General features: G+C 41.5%; 1 protein-coding gene across 1 annotated transcript in view; it reads left to right on the top strand.

Annotated features, from left to right (window-relative positions):
- The window catches only part of CRPPA (CDP-L-ribitol pyrophosphorylase A), a 252691-nt gene that overhangs the window by 48016 nt on the left and 185830 nt on the right, over nt 1–18845 (top strand). The window contains exon 3 of the mRNA XM_030201326.1: nt 5189–5338. Coding sequence (XP_030057186.1) covers nt 5189–5338 — 150 coding nt within the window. The remainder of the gene's footprint in view (nt 1–5188; nt 5339–18845) is intronic.

Genomic DNA, 18845 nt, shown 5'->3' with positions numbered 1-18845 from the left:
TAGCAACAAGCAACATTCTACAAAATATGGTAATACTGGAGCTCATGTTTAAGAAGTAGCTATCCATATCTAGGTTAAGATTAAATTAAGAAAAGAGAGAAGAAGAAGAGAAAAAAAGGGGGGGGGGGGGGCTGGAGGATACAAATCAAAGCATGGAGCACGCATAGGCCATGAGATACACCAAGTTTAGTGCTTATCACTGTACAGTATTAAAATAAGATACAAATGCAATAAATAAATAAAATATAACACAAAACGAGGCGATTTCTTTGCAAGGTGTGATTCGTATTTGTAAATTTGAAGCAATAAGTTCCACCATTCCTGGTAGGTGGCTTGGTGTAAGGACTTCCAATATGAGAAGATTACCTTCAATGCCAAAAATTAGTTTCAGCACCTAAAAGTGCTGGGGGAACATCCAGCAACATTTTCAGCTCGTATTAGCTAAGATTAAAATCAAATAATCACAGTTACCTCCACAACAACACCAGAATGGCGTTATATCATAGAGGTGTCAGTCCCAAGTGACTACTCTGTAAATCGCATGGAGAGAGAGGGAAGATCCTTAAGAACCAAGAAATGCAGTCCGAGACCAAGAAAATGTAGCAGAAAGATACAGAAATATTTCCCATAGTTTTGGGCACCACTGGCTTGATCAAACAGAATTTACAAACACACTTGGATAGGTTACATATACGTGTTGCATCTTACGAACTCCAGAGGGAAGCTGTCTTTGGCACAATGCAAGTATTATGGCAAGTGTTAGCAGTACATTTGAGAGACTGAGATCATACTCCACCTGCCCTGGCTTAGAAGTGAAATTCATTCCTTTCCCCCCAAGAAAAACCAAAATATTCTCTGCATACATGGTGGCATTCAAAGAACTTCCAAATAACCATGCTTCTGTATCTTTGATCATTATCTAGTTAATAAATAGTTAATAGTTAATACTGGATAGATTGTGGATGAGACTACTGAAGAAGGTCCTCTGTGTGGTCCGGAGAGCTTACTTACTACATTATTTTAGGATTATTCTTAGGTTATAATAAAAAATATCACAACATACAGGGAACTTAGTTTGCATGTCATATAATCTATAGGCACCCTTATTCTTTAGAAGCCATTACATTTCTCATTTGAATCTGTAGAGTACAGTTAACAGTGGCTTATTGTGAAATATGTTAATCTTGTAATTACCGGTGATTTTTTAAGCTTTGAAGATCTTATACAATAAATTTAAGAGTAAATAGTTTTTCAATAAAGATAATTCAGTTAACTAAAGGAATCATTATGTGGTGACATTTTTTTCCTACTACACGCTGTTTTTTTTTTTCTTTATTAGTTTTAGAACAGATGTCTGAAAAGATACGCATGTTACTACCTGCCGAATTCATGGATTCATAGTTATTAGCTCTTTTGTTTTGTTTTAGAATTGTCTGTAATTATAGACTTTGCCTTTGCAGGGTATTTGATTATTATACAATAACAGAATATATGTTTTGAATAAAATACATATTACGAAGTATATTTATATCTATGACAACTGTTAATTATGCTATTTGGATGCAGCCATGGATAAGAGGAAAATTAATCATAGTAATTTGGATTAAGGGAATGGGTCCTGTCAAGCATATATTTACACAGAATCCCAAGCCTAGAGGGATTCAAATAACTTTTCACCTAACAAAAAAAATATTAGTACTCTTTTACTAAACCACGCTAGTGATTTCCGTGCAGCAAGTGCGACACAACCCATTCAGAATGGGTCCATTGAGCCCAGCATCCTATCCACGACAGCCGCCAATCCAGGCCAAGGACACCTGGCAAGCTTCCCAAACGTACAAACGTTCTATACGTTATTCCCGGAATTGTGGATTTTTCCCAAGTCCATTTAGTAGCGGTTTATGGACTTGCTTTAGGAAACCGTCTAACCCCTTTTTAAACTCAGCCAAGCTAACCACCTTCACCACGTTGTCCGGCAACGAATTTCAGAGTTTAATTACGCGTTGGGTGAAGAAATATTTTCTCCGATTTGTTGTAAATTTACTACACTGTAGTTTCATCGCATGCCCCCTAGTCCTAGTATTTTTGGATAGCATGAACAGATGCTTCACATCCACCTGTTCCACTCCACTCATTATTTTATATACCTCTATCATGTCTCCCCTCAGCCGTCTCTTCTCCAAGCTGAAAAGCCCTAGCCTTCTTAGTCTTTCTTCATAGGGAAGTCGTCCCATCCACGCTATCATTTTAGTCACCCTTCACCGCACCTTTTCCAGTTCCACTATATCTTTCTTGAGATGCGGCGACCAGAATTGAACACAATACTCAAGGTGCGGTCGCACCATGGAGCGATATAACGGCATTATAACATCCTCATACCTGTTTTCCATACCTTTCCTAATAATACCCAACATTCTAGTTGTTTTCCGAGCCGCAGCAGCACACTGAGCAGAAGGTTTTGCGCCTCGTGCGTGCAGTCTGAGCATCCATTTTATAAAAATGTATATGATATCAATGGGTTCAAAGCCAGCACATAACCTAAGAGTGTGGATGTTCTCTCAGCCAATCACAGTGCATTTAGCTGTCTGTGAGTGGCTGAGAGAGACCCCTGTCTGTGATTGGCTGAGAGAGACCTGAAGGGGCATAATCAGAAGGGAGGGACATCCAAGTAAGTGGAGCTGTGGTCAAGTGGTTAGAGCACCAGTCTTGTAATCCAGAGGTGGCTGGTTCAAATCCCACTGGTACTACTGAAAAAACCCAAGCACTTGGGTTTTTTTTCCACTTTTTTGAAGCCAGCCATCTGTAAACCCAGTGATCTCAACATTTGACCTAAATGTTGAGATTTAGCCGGCCCGAACTGTATTATCGAAAGAAAAGATGGTCGGCCATCTTGTTCGATAATACGGTTGGCACCGCCTCTTTGCGGAGCTGGTCTCAAAGATGGCCGGCCATATAGATGGCCGGCGCCGTTCGATTATGCCCCTTCACATCTCCTACAAGTATATTCAGGCTGAGCTGACCCTACATGTCCATGTCACGACTCGCAATGTAAGAGCCATGGCAGCTTCAGTAGCTCATTTTCTCTCTGCCTCCATTGAAGACATTTGCAAGGCAGCTACATGTTTTTCTGTCCACACCTTCACTGCTCACTACTGTCTGGAGTAGCATTCTGGGCGGGATAGCCAGTTTGGACAAGCAGTCCTGCAGAATCTTTTTACTACTTAAAACTCAACTCCACCCTCTGGCCCCTTTTCTCCACCAGGCTTAATATCAACTAAGTTGCAAAACTCATTTATGTTGTGAGGCTGGTAGCTAGTGACTCTCATATGTGAGAAGATTATGCCTGCTTGTCCTCAGAGAAAGCTAAGTTACTTACCTGTAGCAGGTGTTCTCGGAGGACAGCAGTCATATATCACACATATATTCTTACATCCTTTTTGCCTCCTTTGGAGTTCTCTTCTTAGTTTTAGTACTGTACTGCTGGTCATGAGCTCCAGTGTCGGGTGGAAAGGCACCCTCACATGCCCTGTGGGGACACTGCCTCAAGGATTTAAATTGACAGTGCACTTGGCAGTGTCCGAACCGTGCTCTGTAGATGATGTCACCATATGTGAGAATATATGTAGTTTTATCATTAGTGTGTGGCCATTAAAAAAAATTAATGTGGGAGCCCTTACTGCCTGGTAAGGGCTCCTGACGAAGGCACACCAGCTAAAACATGGCCATGTCGTGTCTTTTGAAAATACGCTTGTAGTACTTTGGAAGCAATAAAGACTTATTTCCATCCTCTAGCTTTGGCTTCCTCATCTTGTGTTTTGTCACTTCTTGTTACTGGTTTTACCACTTTTATGCCCATTCCCCACCCATGCCCCACTCTAGCATGTCTCGTGTTCAGCTTTGCTGCTTTAGGCATGTGTTAGCACCTAATGCAGCTTTGTAAAAGGTCCCCTAGTTACTAATAACTCAGGTTAACAGTAAAATAACCCATCTTAATGGTAGCCCACTTTGATAACATTCCCCCTTAGGCTGATATTTGTGAAATGTAGGAATTAACATGTTAAGCCTTATTTAACTGAGCTCCTTTTGTTGCCAGTGGAAGAACAAATGGAGTTTAAAATACTGATGGTGGTTTTTAAAGCGCTGAATGGGCCTTCACCAATTTATTTTCAAAAAGCTTCAGAGAGGTGAAAATCAGGATTTGTTAGTGACTCCTGGGGTGAAGATATTACACGAAGTTGAGTGTACTTGTTCATTTGTATGTACAGTGTTTTCATTGTAGAATAAATTGCCATCTATGTTGAGAACCAAAAAAGAAGGAGAAAGCTTTATAAATTTGAGCATGCATACGGAATTAATTGTTAAAGCACAATGTTAATCTGTATGTTGATTGTTATATTTGTCTTACAGGCTTATTTTCGAAAGAAAAGGGCGCCCATCTTTCGACACAAATTGGGAGATGGGCTTCCTTCTTCCAGGGTCGCCCAAATTGGTATAATCAAAAGCCGATTTTGGGCGTCCCCAGCTGTTTTCTGTCGCGGGGATGACCAAAGTTCCTGGGGGCGTGTCGGAAGCATAGTGAAGGCGGGACTGGGGTGTGCTTAACACATGGGCGTCCTCGGCCGATAATGGAAAAAAGAAGGGCGTCCCTGACGAGCACTTGGCCGACTTTACTAGGTCCATTTTTTCTTGCGACCAAGCCTCAAAACGGTGCCCGAACTGAACAGATGACCACCGGAGGGAATCGGGGATGACCTCCCCTTACTCCCCCAGTGGTCACTAACCCCCTCCCACCCTAAAAAAAAACTTAAAAAATATTTTTTGCCAGCCTCAAATGTTATACCCAGCTCCCTGACAGCAGTATGCAGGTCCCGGGAGCAGTTTTAGTGGGTGCAGTGCACTTCAGGCAGGCGGACCCAGGCCCATCCCCCCCCTACCTGTTACACTTGTGGTGGTAAATATGAGCCCTTCAAAACCCATCAGAAACCCACTGTACTCACATGTAGGTGCCCCCTTCACCTCTTAGGGCTATGGTAGTGTTCTACAGTTGTGGGGAGTGGGTTTTGGGGGGCTCAGCAATGAAGGTATGGTCTTAATTCCTATTGACATGTATATTACTCAGAAATTAGTTAAAAGAAACAGTATAATACATACCATTTTTTAACTTGCATTTTAAATTTTTGTTTCTTAGGCAGCTGGAGCCATCCGACCTCTTGTCTCTACTGTTATTGCTTCCTCTCCAGATGGTTGTTTAGAGCATTCACTAGAACGTACCAGACACCGAGCAAGTGAAATGCCACAAGCTTTTGTTTTTGACATAATATATCAAGCATATATCCAGGTAAGAATTTGTGCTTTTCAAAAGAGAAGCTGATATTTTTCTTCTGTAATTAGGCTAAGGAACAAAAACTGGCCACGAAGGTGAAAGACATGTGAATTTATCTATTGTGGGCCCGATATTCAGCCAACGGCGATCAGTGTCTTGCTGACTGCTGCTGGTGTTAAACATGGAAATTCAATGCTGGGCCATGTCCGGGCACAGGTATTGAGTTTCCAGGTTTGCGGAGCCGGCTAACCCATAGCCGGTTAAGGGGTCCTTTTACAAAGCGGCAGTAAGCCCACTGCTGGCTTGGCATGCGCTAATCTGGAGCTACTGCTGTCCCAGCGCAGGCACTGGCGGTAGTTCCAACCCCAGCATGCACCATTTGTAGCGCTAGGGAGAATAAATCCCTATTTTATACTTCATCAGTTACTAGGCAGTAATTGGGCACTTCTGTATGATGCCCGGTTACTGCTGGGTTAGTGTGGGAGCCCTTACTGCCATCTCAGTGGGTTGCAGTACTTGCTCTTGCCCCCCCCCCCCCCCCACATGGTGACACAGTAAGTAAAATCTTACCGCATAACATTTCTTTTTTCAGCCATTTTACCTGCTGTGGTAAAAAGGATCTCAGTGCACGGCAAAAACAGACCCCGCCGCAAGCGCAGGGCCCCTTTTACCACAGCTTAGTAAAACGGCCCCTTAGTGTGATATTCAGCATTTAACTGGCTGTAGGGCACCGTATAAAGACTGGACTGACTTTTATGCAGTCTTGTTCATGAGGTTACCCTGGTTGGTTAAGTGCTGAATATCGGCACTTAACTGGCCAAGTGCCGATTCCACCCTCGAAATGCCCCCAAAATAGCTGGTGTTCAGTTTGGCACTAGCCAGTTATTTTCAGTAACACTAACTGGTAAGGTGCTGCTGAAAATTAGCAGTTAACCCTGAACAGGTGATTTAACCATCCAGGAGCTGTTTCTGGCTAGTTAAATCACTTTGAATATCAGTCCGTATATGGCTACTCAGAATTTTATCTGTTGGTACCTCTTGTTGCTGTTCCTTCAGATGTCTTATCGCAGGTTTATTTATTTATTTATTTATTGCATTTGTATCCCACATTTTCCCACCTTTTTGCGGGTTCAGTGTGGCTTACAATATGAGTTAAATGTTGGAAATACAATTTGTTACAGATTGGTTATGGATTACATTGTGCAGAGTTATGCGAAACAATTGAGGTGTCGTTAAGGAATGTAACAATGGAACACAAACATTGAAACTTTGGAAGGAAACAATGGGAGCTTAGAGGGCGATAAAAAGGCATGAAGATATATGGTATATCATTATATCATTATATGTCACATACAATATGTATTGAGTTTATCTTGTTGGGCAGACTGGATGGACCAAACAGGTCTTTATCTGCTGTCAACTACTATGCTATGCTATGCTATGTGTATGAAATACTTCACAGTAGAGATGGACCAATGGATTTCCACAAAAGAGAAGAGGGCCTAGAAGTGATGTATAAATCACTCTTTATTAAAACAGATAATCATCCAGGAACTTGAAAAAGGCAATCACAATGTCAACCAGAAGATGCGAAAACTGATTTCAATAGTCTAGCCAAATAACTCAACACGGATTCATGTTTCGGCACATGATGCCATTTCTTCTAGTTCCTCAAGGTTGTTTGGCTGGGCCATTGCATTCAGTTTTCACATCTTCTGGTGGACATTGTGATTGCCTTTTTCAGGTTCCTAGATGATTATCTGTTTTAGTGGATTATGTGTCACGTCTAGGCCATCTTCTCTTTTTTGGAAATCCATTGGTCCATCCGTACTCTGAAGGATTTGTTATGACTTTAGCCATAACTGCTTTATGCCTTTGGATGTACATGAAATATATATACATCTAAATGCCAGTTTTTGAAGTCCACATTGTGAATAGGGCATCTAAAATAAGGGCCTATATGTAATTACATCTATCTCAACAGAGGTCAGACCTTTTGAATTCTACAGCTTTTGTGTATGTGTTTTTAATTTTATTTATTTATTTATTTTACAAATGATTAATTTGATTTTCAAATTTAAATTCACTCAACCACATATGTATGTGTGCTGGCATTTTTTCAAAATCTCCATTACCTGCCTGCTGTTGAATTTGCATAGCTTGACCCATCTAATCTGCCCAAGAATTGGCTAGAATTGTACCCACCAGTCCATGCAGGTTATCTTGTCTATGTCTTTGTTTAGGGTTGGAACTGCTGCGCCATGAAGGTTACCATCCTCTATGACTTTATTTAGGGATGTAGTAGTAATCATTTGAATTTTGCAAAGAAATTGATTGTAATCCACATTTAAAATTTAAACATTGGACAAAAGACATCAGACACTGTTTGCTAGCATTTACTTGTTAATTTTCTGAGCAGGGTTTGCCAGTTACTAAATATGATAGATTTTTTTCATTGAGAATAATGGATGAATTTTCAGCAATTACTTTTGAACTAAGTTTGTGTGTTCTTGGGTATGGTATAAAACCTGTTCATGACTTGTAAGTGTAATTGCAAATGAAGCTTGTGTTTGCTGGAGTTGCAGAATTGGCCTTTCTTGTTCTTCCTTTTACTTATTTAAAATAATTTATATACCACCTTATTGATCAATACAACCTTCAAATCTTTTGAACAAAGAAAGAACAACAAAAATACAATAAGTATGGTAAGACTTTGCAAGTACAGCAAGTTAATGGTCAAAATTAACATCTACTACATATAATGCCTCTACTATGCTAACTATTAGAGGTGTTCTCAACATTTACCATTCAGTTAAATACAGAGAAAAATTTTCTACCATGTGTTAACTGAAAGGCAGGTAACGAAATACAGTTATTCAGGTGGTGTTAATAGGGCACTTTAGCTGCTGCATTAACAGTTAATATGAGGTAACTTCCCACATGTTAATTGTAAGATGGATCAGTTATTATTATGGAAATTACTGTGAGTTAACCGTGAAGGTGCCATGTTAGTGAATGATGACACCTTAGCTTGGTAAATAGAATCCAGAATTATTACATCCTATATAATAAAATGCACCTCCAACGTTCTGAAACTGGCAGCGTGGACAAAAACCTTGAAGCATTCGTGCTCCTGTATCCATCTCTGGACATGATGACGTCTCTCACCTCCGGTTGCGTCAGCTACGACTGTGCCTAATTACAGCACAGCAGCGCGAGTCAACGTCAAAGACAACGTATTAAAAAAAAAAAAGGAAACCGCCAACAGCGCAAAAAAAAAACTTCACAAGAAGAAAGAAAAAGGGCATCAGAACTTGCGGCGAAAACAGGTTAATCTCCACATCCACACACACGCAAAACCACCTAACCCCCACCCGCATAACTCCCTCTCTACTACAAACACCGCCCTCCAAATCCTCCCTCCCTCCCTCTCTTGTGCGACGTCGGAACTCCGCACTCCACCTCCTCCCCGAGCGACTACCTCCTGAGTCCCCATACACGATCCAGGCAAATACAAGATCAAAGCACCCTCCCACTGAAACCGTCATTTAAAAAAAAAAAAAACCAGTCTCTGCCCTTTTCTCTCTATTTGAGCTCTCATCACACCCTTGCTAAAACAGAACAGCAGAGAGAAAAGGGCAGAGAAAACACATTTAGCACAAAAAATGCTGCACACCGTAACTCCATTCCAACACTCAAGCTAACCCCCACCCGCATAACCCCCTCTCTACTACAAATACCGCCCTCCAAATCCTCCCTCCCTCTCTTCTACGACGTCGGAACACCACACTCCACCTCCTCCCCGAGCGACTTCCTCCAAGATCCAGGCAAGTACAAGATCAAGGCACCCTCCCACCGAAACCGTCATTTAAAAAAAAAAAAAAAAAAACAGTCTCTGCCCTTTTCTCTCTATCTGAGCTTTCATCACGCCCTTGCTAAAACAGAACAGCAGAAAGAAAAGGGCAGAGAAAACACGTTTACCACCAAAAATGCTGCACACTGTAACTCCATTCCACCACACACGCTAACCCCCAATAAAAAACAAAACCATAACGGGCAGAATCAGCTCATTTAGCACCACCAATGCTGCACACTGTAAATCCACTCCACCACACACAATAACCCACACTGACAAAACACCCTCAAAGTCACACACCACTTCAACTTTGCAAGCAAGGGACATTCACCGACCCCCACCCCCCACACAAAAAAACACAATACGGGCAAAACCCAATCCCCCCACCCCTCAAAAAAACAAAACAACCCTCCAAGCCCCTTTCATACAACCTATCAATTCAATAAAAAAAAAAACCAAAAAACCTGACATTGTGAGATACAAACAAAATATCAAACCACCACACTGACACATCCACCAACAAACACCCAGTGCGTACACACACTTACACTATCACACAATGTCTTACACTCTCTCACACAGACACACAACCACCGCACCCCTCAACAACAAAACAAAACAAAAAAACACTCAAACAAACACACACTCACTTTCACCCTAAATATATAACCACCCTTCTCCCCCTCTTATACCAAAACCCTCTCAGCTCAACAACCCACCCACCCTTTCCATTCTGAGACACAACACAACATAACAAAAAAAAAAAAAAAACAACGCTCCCAGTCTACTCCACCCTCTCTCAATTTCACACACACACACAAACACTCTCTGTAAAACACACAGACACACTCTCTGAGTCACAAACACACAGCAGCAGAATCAGATATCACAACAGCAGCCCCATCCACAACATAGTAACATAGTAACATAGTAGATGACGGCAGAAAAAGACCTGCATGGTCCATCCAGTCTGCCCATGACAAACTCATATGTTGAATTTGTACCTGCCCTTTTCAGGGCACAGACCATATAAGTCTGCCCAGCAGTATTTCCCGCCTCCCAACCACCAGTCCCGCCTCCCATCACCGGCTCTGTTACAGACCGTATAAGTCTGCCCTCCCCTATCCTCGCCTCCCAACCACCACCCCCTCTTCCCCCCAACTGCTCCGCCACCCAATTTCAGCTAAGCTTCTGAGGATCCATTCCTTCTGCACAGGATTCCTCTATGCATATCCCACGCATGTTTGAACTCCGTTACCGTTTTCATCTCCACCACCTCCCGCGGGAGGGCATTCCAAGCGTCCACCACCCTCTCCGTGAAAAAATACTTCCTGACATCTTTCCCGAGTCTGCCCCCCTTCAATCTCATTTCATGTCCTCTCGTTCTACTGCCTTCCCATCTCCGGAAAAGATTCGTTTGCGGATTAATACCTTTCAAATATTTGAACATCTGTATCATATCACCCCTGTTCCTCCTTTCCTCCAGGGTGTACATGTTCAGGTCAGCAAGCCTCTCTTCATACGTCTTGGAACGTAAATCCCATACCATCCTCGTAGCTTTTCTTTGCACCGCTTCCATTTTTGTAACATCCTTCGCAAGATATGGCCTCCAAAACTGAACACAATACTCCAGGTGGGGCCTCACCAATGTCTTATACAGGGGCATTAAAACCTCCTTTCTTCTGCTGGTCACTCCTCTCTCTATACAGCCTAGCAATCTTCTCGCTACTGCCACCGCCTTGTCGCACTGTTTCGTCGCCTTCAGGTCCTCAGATACTATCACCCCAAGATCCCTCTCCCCGTCCGTGCCTATCAGACTCTCCCTGCCTAACACATACGTCTCCCTTGGATTTCTACTCCCTAAGTGCATCACTTTGCATTTCTTCGCATTGAATTTTAATTGCCAAACGTTAGACCATTCTTCTAGCTTCTTCAGATCTTTTTTCATGTTTTCCACACCCTCCGGGGTGTCCACTCTGTTGGAAATCTTGGTGTCATCCGCAAAAAGGCAAACTTTACCTTGTAATCCTTCGGCAATGTCACTCACAAATATATTGAACAGAATCGGCCCCAGCACCGATCCCTGAGGCACTCCACTACTCACCTTTCCCTCCTCCGAGCGAACTCCATTCACCACCACCCTCTGGCGTCTGTCCGTCAACCAGTTCCTAATCCAGTTCACCACTTCGGGTCCTATTTTCAGGCTGTCTAGTTTATTTAAGAGCCTCCTGTGGGGAACCGTGTCGAAAGCCTTGCTGAAATCTAAGTAGATGACGTCCATAGCACGTCCTTGATTTAATTCTCCGGTCACCCAGTCAAAGAATTCAATGAGATTCGTTTGGCACGATTTCCCTTTGGTGAAACCATGTTGTCTCGGATCTTGCAACTTATTGGCTTCCAGGAAATTCACTATCCTTTCCTTCAGCATGGCTTCCATTACTTTTCCAATAACCGAAGTGAGGCTTACCGGCCTGTAGTTTCCAGCTTCTTCCCTATCCCCACTTTTGTGAAGAGGGACCACCTCCGCCGTTCTCCAATCCCTCGGAACCTCTCTCGTCTCCAAGGATTTATTAAACAAGTCTTTAAGAGGACCCGCCAGAACCTCTCTGAGCTCCCTCAGTATTCTGGGGTGGATCCCGTCTGGCCCCATGGCTTTGTCCACCTTTAGCTTTCCAAGTTGTTGATACACACTCTCTTCCGTGAACGGCGCTCTATCCATCTCATTTTCAGGTGTACTCTTGCCAGTCTCTCTTGGTCCTTCCCCAGGGTTTTCTTCAGTGAAAACAGAACAAAAGTATCTATTTAGCAAATTGGCTTTTTCTTCATCATTTTCTACATAGCGTTTTGTTGTATCTTTTAGTCTCACAATTCCCTTTATAGTCTTTCTCCTTTCACTAATATACCTGAAGAAGTTTTTGTCTCCCTTCCTTACATTTCTAGCCATTTGTTCTTCCACTTGCGCCTTTGCCAGACGTACCTCTCTCTTGGCTTCTTTCAGTTTCATCCGGTATTCCTCCCAGTGTTCCTCCTCTTGAGATTTTCTATATTTCTGGAACGCTAACTCTTTAATCTTTATTTTCTCAGCCACTTGCTTTGAGAACCATATCGGTTTCCTTTTTCAACTGCTTTTATTTACTCTCCTTACATAACGGTCTGTGGCCCTGTTTATTACTTCTTTTAGCCTGGACCACTGTCCTTCCACTTCTCGTATGTCCTCCCAGCCCATCAGCTCCTTCCTCAGGTATTCTCCCATTTTGTTAAAGTCAGCTCGCTTGAAATCGAGGACTTTGAGTTTAGAGTGGCCGCCGTCCACATGAGCCGTTACATCAAAACAAACCGTTTGATGGTCACTGTTTCCAAGGTGCGCAGCTACTCGGACATTTGACACACTATCCCCATTCGTGAGCACCAGATCCAACGTGGCTGCCTCCCTCGTGGGTTCGTTCACCATTTGTCTGAGCAGAGCACTTTGGAAAGCATCCACAATCTCTCTACTTCTTTCCGATTTTGCAGATGGACCCCCAAGTGTTGGCTAACTGCTGTTTTATCAAGGGAATTCTGTAGCTGGGTGGGACCAGGACCAAAGAATTTCCAATTGAATTAACCTTTAAAATTGTCTAAGAATCTAACTTTTTAATCTAAATATTCCCAATAATTACAGCTGTGTAAAATGTTACTTTTGAGTCTCAAATGAATTCAATGCTGTTTTAACAGCCTCTCCTCTCTCTTCCTATCAATCAGAGCTTGGCAGGACAAGATAGAAAGAAAGAAAAGGTTTCACAGGGCTAATTAATTAATTAATTAAGCAATAAGCATTAAATTTAAGAGAAGAATCCGGTATCTCACCTCTAGCCTGAAAGTTGAGAAGTTTGGACTTCATTTTAAAGTCAGAATTTACTTTAGTGTGCAGGGGTCCAATAACCTCTAGCCTGAAAGTTGAGAAGTTTGGACTTTATTTTAAAGTCAGAATTTACTTTAGTGTGCCCCCAACCCCCAGGCCAACAAAAAACACAAGAGAAACGCAACTGAAAAACAAAAAAAACCACACATCCAGGTGGCACCCCACCCACAACATTACTACAGCATATACGCACTCGCACTCCAATTTTGACCCTAACTCTTTCACTTCCCAACAACAAAAAAATATCTTTCAGAAACATCTCTGTATCTCTAAATAACAAACAGTACCGCCCCACACAACCCCACCCAAACCCTTAATAAAAAACATACACAAAACAGATGCACAACATGAACAGATGGACACTCTCTCTCCCACCACACACTTGCATTTCTCCACCCCCACCCCCCCAAACGACAGACTGAAACAAAAACACAAGATCACACCAACAAAGAAACTCACAAACAATCTACCACTCAACACAACCCTCTCACACTTTCAGAACAACACAAACTATCACTGTGACACACAGCCACACACTCTGTGACACACACACACTGATGACACCTAAACCAACACCACAAAACAAAAAATAACAAATGAAATGCCACATAACACAAAAAAGTCAAATATTCATTACCAACACAACACAATTATAAAATAAACCAGTTTCAACACAATCATTGCAGAAAGAGCTTGCTAGCGCCCAATTCATTCGTCTCAGAAATGGGCTTTTTTACTAATAAGTACATAAGTAATGCCATACTGGGAAAAGACCAAGGGTCCTAAGTTTGGTTGAAAATAGGGCTCAAATATAGGAGGCTAATTTAGGCAGCTAAAACCCCCATCACAAATTCGGCCTCAAAATGGTCACCCAGACAACTAGTGGCAGTCTCATGGTTGTAGCAACATGAGGGTATGTCAGAATTCACCGCAGGTGTGGTAGGAAGGCGTGGCTAAGACTAATGTAATGATATGCACTCTGGAAATAAAATAACGCATCCAAACAGCTGTCTGCGTTTACCTTCGGGTATAAGTTCTGATAGATCATAAGAGCTCAAAACTATAAAAGCAAATAGTTTATTTACAAGGATAAAATAATAACATATAAAAAATGTTCAAAAACAATGCTATTTGAAAGGAAAACTCCCACTTATCAGAAATTAGTTAATACAAACAACACACCCTATCAAGAACTGCCTAATCTGTCACCCACAGGCATTCTGTTAACAGTAATGTCTGATGTTCTGATAACATTTCAGTAAGTGATTGGCTTGAGAAACCAAAAGAATTGTCTGTGACACTATTTCTGGAGGGTTTTTTAGAATTCAGGTTCTGAGCAAACATTATGTTTATGTTAATTGTGGTCTTATATACACCGCCTTTTCTTAAAAAAGATCAAAGCGATGCACAATAAAAGTATAAAACAGAAAGGTTCGCAATTAGGATAGTAAAGAAGCATCCAAACTTAGACAAGAGGGGTAGCAAAGGAAAAAGAGGGATGGGAGGGGTGGGGTGGGATTTAATTAGAGTACCGTGTTTCTGCTTTTGTCTAGTATTTAATTTGGGACAAAGCCAAAGGCTTTTTGAGAAAAATGAGTATTGAGTTTTGTTTTAAATCTGGACAGGGGCAGTTCAGATCTAATATCTGCAGACAAGCTGTTCCAGAGAAAAGGGGCCAAGAAAAAGAATGGAGAATGACATATAGATTCATAGTGGGCTCTCCTAGGGGATTATAGTACTAGAGACAAGTAAGGGGGATTGCTATGCTGAATAGTAGAGAAGTTATTGAATCAAAATGTTTCATTTGGAATAGCAAGCAGACAGCAAAATATTGCAGTGTCTGATGTCAGTGGATTTGGGACTGAGAGAGTCCTGCATAAACTACATTACAGTAATCTGAGACATGATGAACGCGTTAATTGAGGTATGCAATGAAGAAAAGTCTAGAAAATGTCTAATTCAGCAGTCTACTGAGCCAGAGGAATCCGATGTTCACAACTTTAGAAATCTGTAGGTCAAATGTGAGCTTTGAGTCAGTAATAATTTAAAGGAGTCAACAGGGGTGATAGGAAGGTCAAAGAGTGTACAAGGTGCCATGGGTTTGGATAAAAGTCCAGTAACCCAACATGCAACTGTTTTACTGGGGTTCACAATAAGGCTATGAGAAGATAGCAAATTAGATAGAACTGTTAATGTGATTTGAAGAGGAGCTAAATTCAGATTGAATGCAGATACAGGATAAATCAGTAGAATGTCGTCAGCATAAATGAAAAAAAATGGATATTGTAGTCTTGTAGTAGGGTTCAAGAGGACTGATGAAAATGTTGAACAAAAGTGGAGACCTGATCCTTGGGGTATACCACAGTGCAAAAGGATTACTGAAAAAGTTCCAGATAGAGTAGCAGCAGAAAAACTACAATCTGACAGGACAGAGGTGAACCATTTCATAGTAAGATCACCAAGTCCACTAGACTGAAGACAGGATATAAGCAGAGAATAATCAATAAGGTCAAACGCTGAGGACAAATCAAGGGATATAAGGAGTTCAATTCATCCATCTAAAACGGAGTTGAGTTTGCTAGTTAATGCTGTGATGGTAGTTTCTGTGCTATGGTTTTCTCTAAATTCAGTTTGTCTGGGGTGTAATATCCTTTGATGATCAATATGACTTGAGAGTTGATCAAAAACAACTTCCTCCACAATTTTTGAAGCTATACAGAGATTATTAGAAATTGGATGGTAGATGGCAGAATTAGAGTGATCTAAAGATGGGCCTTTAAGATCAGGTTTTACTGTAGCATGTTTCCAACACTGGGGTACAGTACCCATGGAAAGAATCAAAGAGATCATGTGGAGAAGACTCAAAGAGATCATGTGGAGAAGTAACAGCGAAAGACCTTGATGCTGAATTCGCAACCAGCTCAATTGAAATGGGTCTAACATTGATATTGTGAGATGCGTATGTTTGATGGTGTTCTCCAAAACTGTCAGAGAAGGTACTGAAAATGTATTCCGAGACCTGGTGACTAGGGGTGTAGGGATAACTGAAGGACAACGTAAATGGGATACATTAGGACTAGAACAGGGGGGGAAGCTGTTGTAAAAAGGTCTGAACTTTGGTCTGGAAAAAGAGAGAAAGTAAAAAGCATTGGCTTATGATATGTAAGTTCAGAGATGACTTGGAAAAGGTTCCTAGAAGAATTCAAAGAATTGCTGATAGCTTTGGCATAATAATTCTTTTTAGTATTTTTTACTGCACTATTATAGTGGTTTGCTAGAATGTGATAATTGTGGTGTGCTGAGATACCAGTTGAATGTTTCCGCCAGAAATGCCTAGCCTTACCTAATTGATGATTCAATAATAGAAGACCATGATGGAACCACAGAGTTCATTTATGAGGACAGGGTCTCAGAACAGTACTATCAGATACATCAGGATAACGATACGTCAGGAGAGCAGAAAAGAGGGACGAGGATGAATTCCAGCAATGTAGGATCATGTCTGATAAAATAATAATGTGTGACAATCATTAGCTGGTGGTGTTGACAAAGCAGTAACTTGGAGGGAAGTAGTAAAGAGAAAATAATCATCCAGGGAAGAGTGAGTACCTGCAATGGGGAAGACGAGACAGATGAGAACAGGTCACTTGGGCTCCAATGAGTTTAGGGGTCCTTTTACTAAGGTGCACCAAAAAATGGGCTGCGCTAGTGTAGGCATGTGTTTTGGGTGCAAGCAGATACGTTTTTCAGCACGCCTGTAAAAAAGGCCTTTTTTTATTTTTGCCAAAAATGGACGTGCGGCTAAATAAAAATTGGTGCGAGTCCATTTTGGGTCTGAGACCTTACCGCCAACCATTGTCGTAGCGGTAAGGTCTTACATGTTAACAGCGTGGTAATCATCTACATGTGTAGAATGATGATTACCGCCCCATTTCTGCCAGCGCTAGAAAATAAAAATTTCCGGTGCACGTAGTGGACGCACGTCAAAAATGAAATTACTGCAAGGGCCAGGTGGTAGCTCCAAATTGACAAACGTTGGGCGCACGTAGGTACCTACGCGGCTTAGTAAAAGGGCCCCTTAGTGACTTTAACATCATATGGGCAAGTTCAGGCATGCAGCAGTCTTTATTCAGAGTAACCATGTCTCTGCAAAATATTTAGGAGTAACAAAGGGTTTTGGATTGTAAAACCAAAAACTGCAGCACTGTTGATTTATTTCAAGTATCCCACAGGTGTAACTCAGTCAAACGCTGTGATATAATGGCAGGGGTCTTGCACTCTTACTCACGAGTACTGTGAGACACTTGCTAGTAGTAGTGGTGGCCAGTTTGACGCTGAACCTGCAATGGGTAGGAATAAGTGAGCATCACTCCTGCTCTATGACTCTCTAGACCACCAGAGAGATTTCAGGTAGGCTGAGAGGGCTTATGGGGTGCTGGGAACTATCAGTCACTTTAGGGGAGGATGGGGGGTACAAATGAAACTCCCCTTGTTTGTTACCTGGAAGTTAATCAAGCACTAGTTTGTATTCAGTCTGTTGCCTGTTAGCTCCCCAGTTAAAGTTAGGACTCCGCCAAAGCTCTGCCCACTGACCACCCTGGCACTAACTGGATAGTGCAGGAGCAGTTAGTCATGGTTAAGTGCTGTTGACTATCAGCACTTAGGCAATCACGAGTGATTTAACCAGACAGGAACCTCTCCTGCCCGGTTAAATCACTTTGAATATTGGGTGGATTATGTTTATGGCCTGGCTCCAGTATAGATGATGGACATGTTGGAATTCATTCCTTCAGATAAAGCCTCTTGTAAACATTTTCCATCTGTGAAACGGGTCAACCATAAAATAATCTTTCTATAATTAATCTCATACCATGCTGCTAGTTGTTGGAATTAACTTCCAATATAATAACATAGTAGATGGCATCAGATAAAGACTGCTACTACTACTACTACTATAAAGACCTGTACGGTACATCCAGTCTGCCCAACAATATAAACTAATTACTATGGTATGAAGTGTTACATCATATGTATACATGTTCTTGATTTATCCTTGCCATTTTTAGGTCATAGACCGTAGAAGTCTGCCTGGCACTGGCAGACTTTCTGAAGTTGTTGTCAAAGCATCCAAAAAGCTCCACTCCTGCCCAGCAAAATCTACTCAGTTTCCATAAGGGCACAGACTGTAGAAGTCAGCCCAGCACCAGTTTTCCTACCTAATCTCCCCTAAGCTTATTTGGATCCGATCCTTCTAAACAGGATTCCTTTGTGTTTGTCATATTGGGCAAAAAATAAATTATATTCAGTTTCTTTCTAAACTGAAAACATATCTGTTTTTTGAAAGTTTTAAAATGTTGGTTAATTCAGTTTTTAAATTCTTTAAACCTTTTGTATCGTTTTTCCTAGAATTCTACTAGCTTCTTTTCTATATCTCACATTGAATCAAATAGTTGAGTAGTTGCAATTTACAAGGATGTGTATTAAATTGATATTCTGTCTTTAGTAATCAAATATGGAATAGAAAAAAGATGTGAATTGCCAACGGCAATGTTGAGAAAAATCATTTATTCACCACATTATTTAAAATAAGCCCGACACAGCTGTGTTTCGCCCTCCTGAAGTGTCATGCATCAGGGGCTAGCATATAACAACTGTAAAAAAACATATACATATGTATATACATAAATTATAGGTGTATGAAAATTGGAAGGAAAAGCCTCAAAGTCGTTCAAACCTTCATAGGTGATATAGAGCGATATAGATCT

The sequence above is a fragment of the Microcaecilia unicolor genome, chromosome 1 (assembly GCF_901765095.1).
Source record: "Microcaecilia unicolor chromosome 1, aMicUni1.1, whole genome shotgun sequence".
NCBI lineage: Eukaryota > Metazoa > Chordata > Amphibia > Gymnophiona > Siphonopidae > Microcaecilia > Microcaecilia unicolor.
This window is presented reverse-complemented; position numbering and strand designations above follow the sequence as displayed.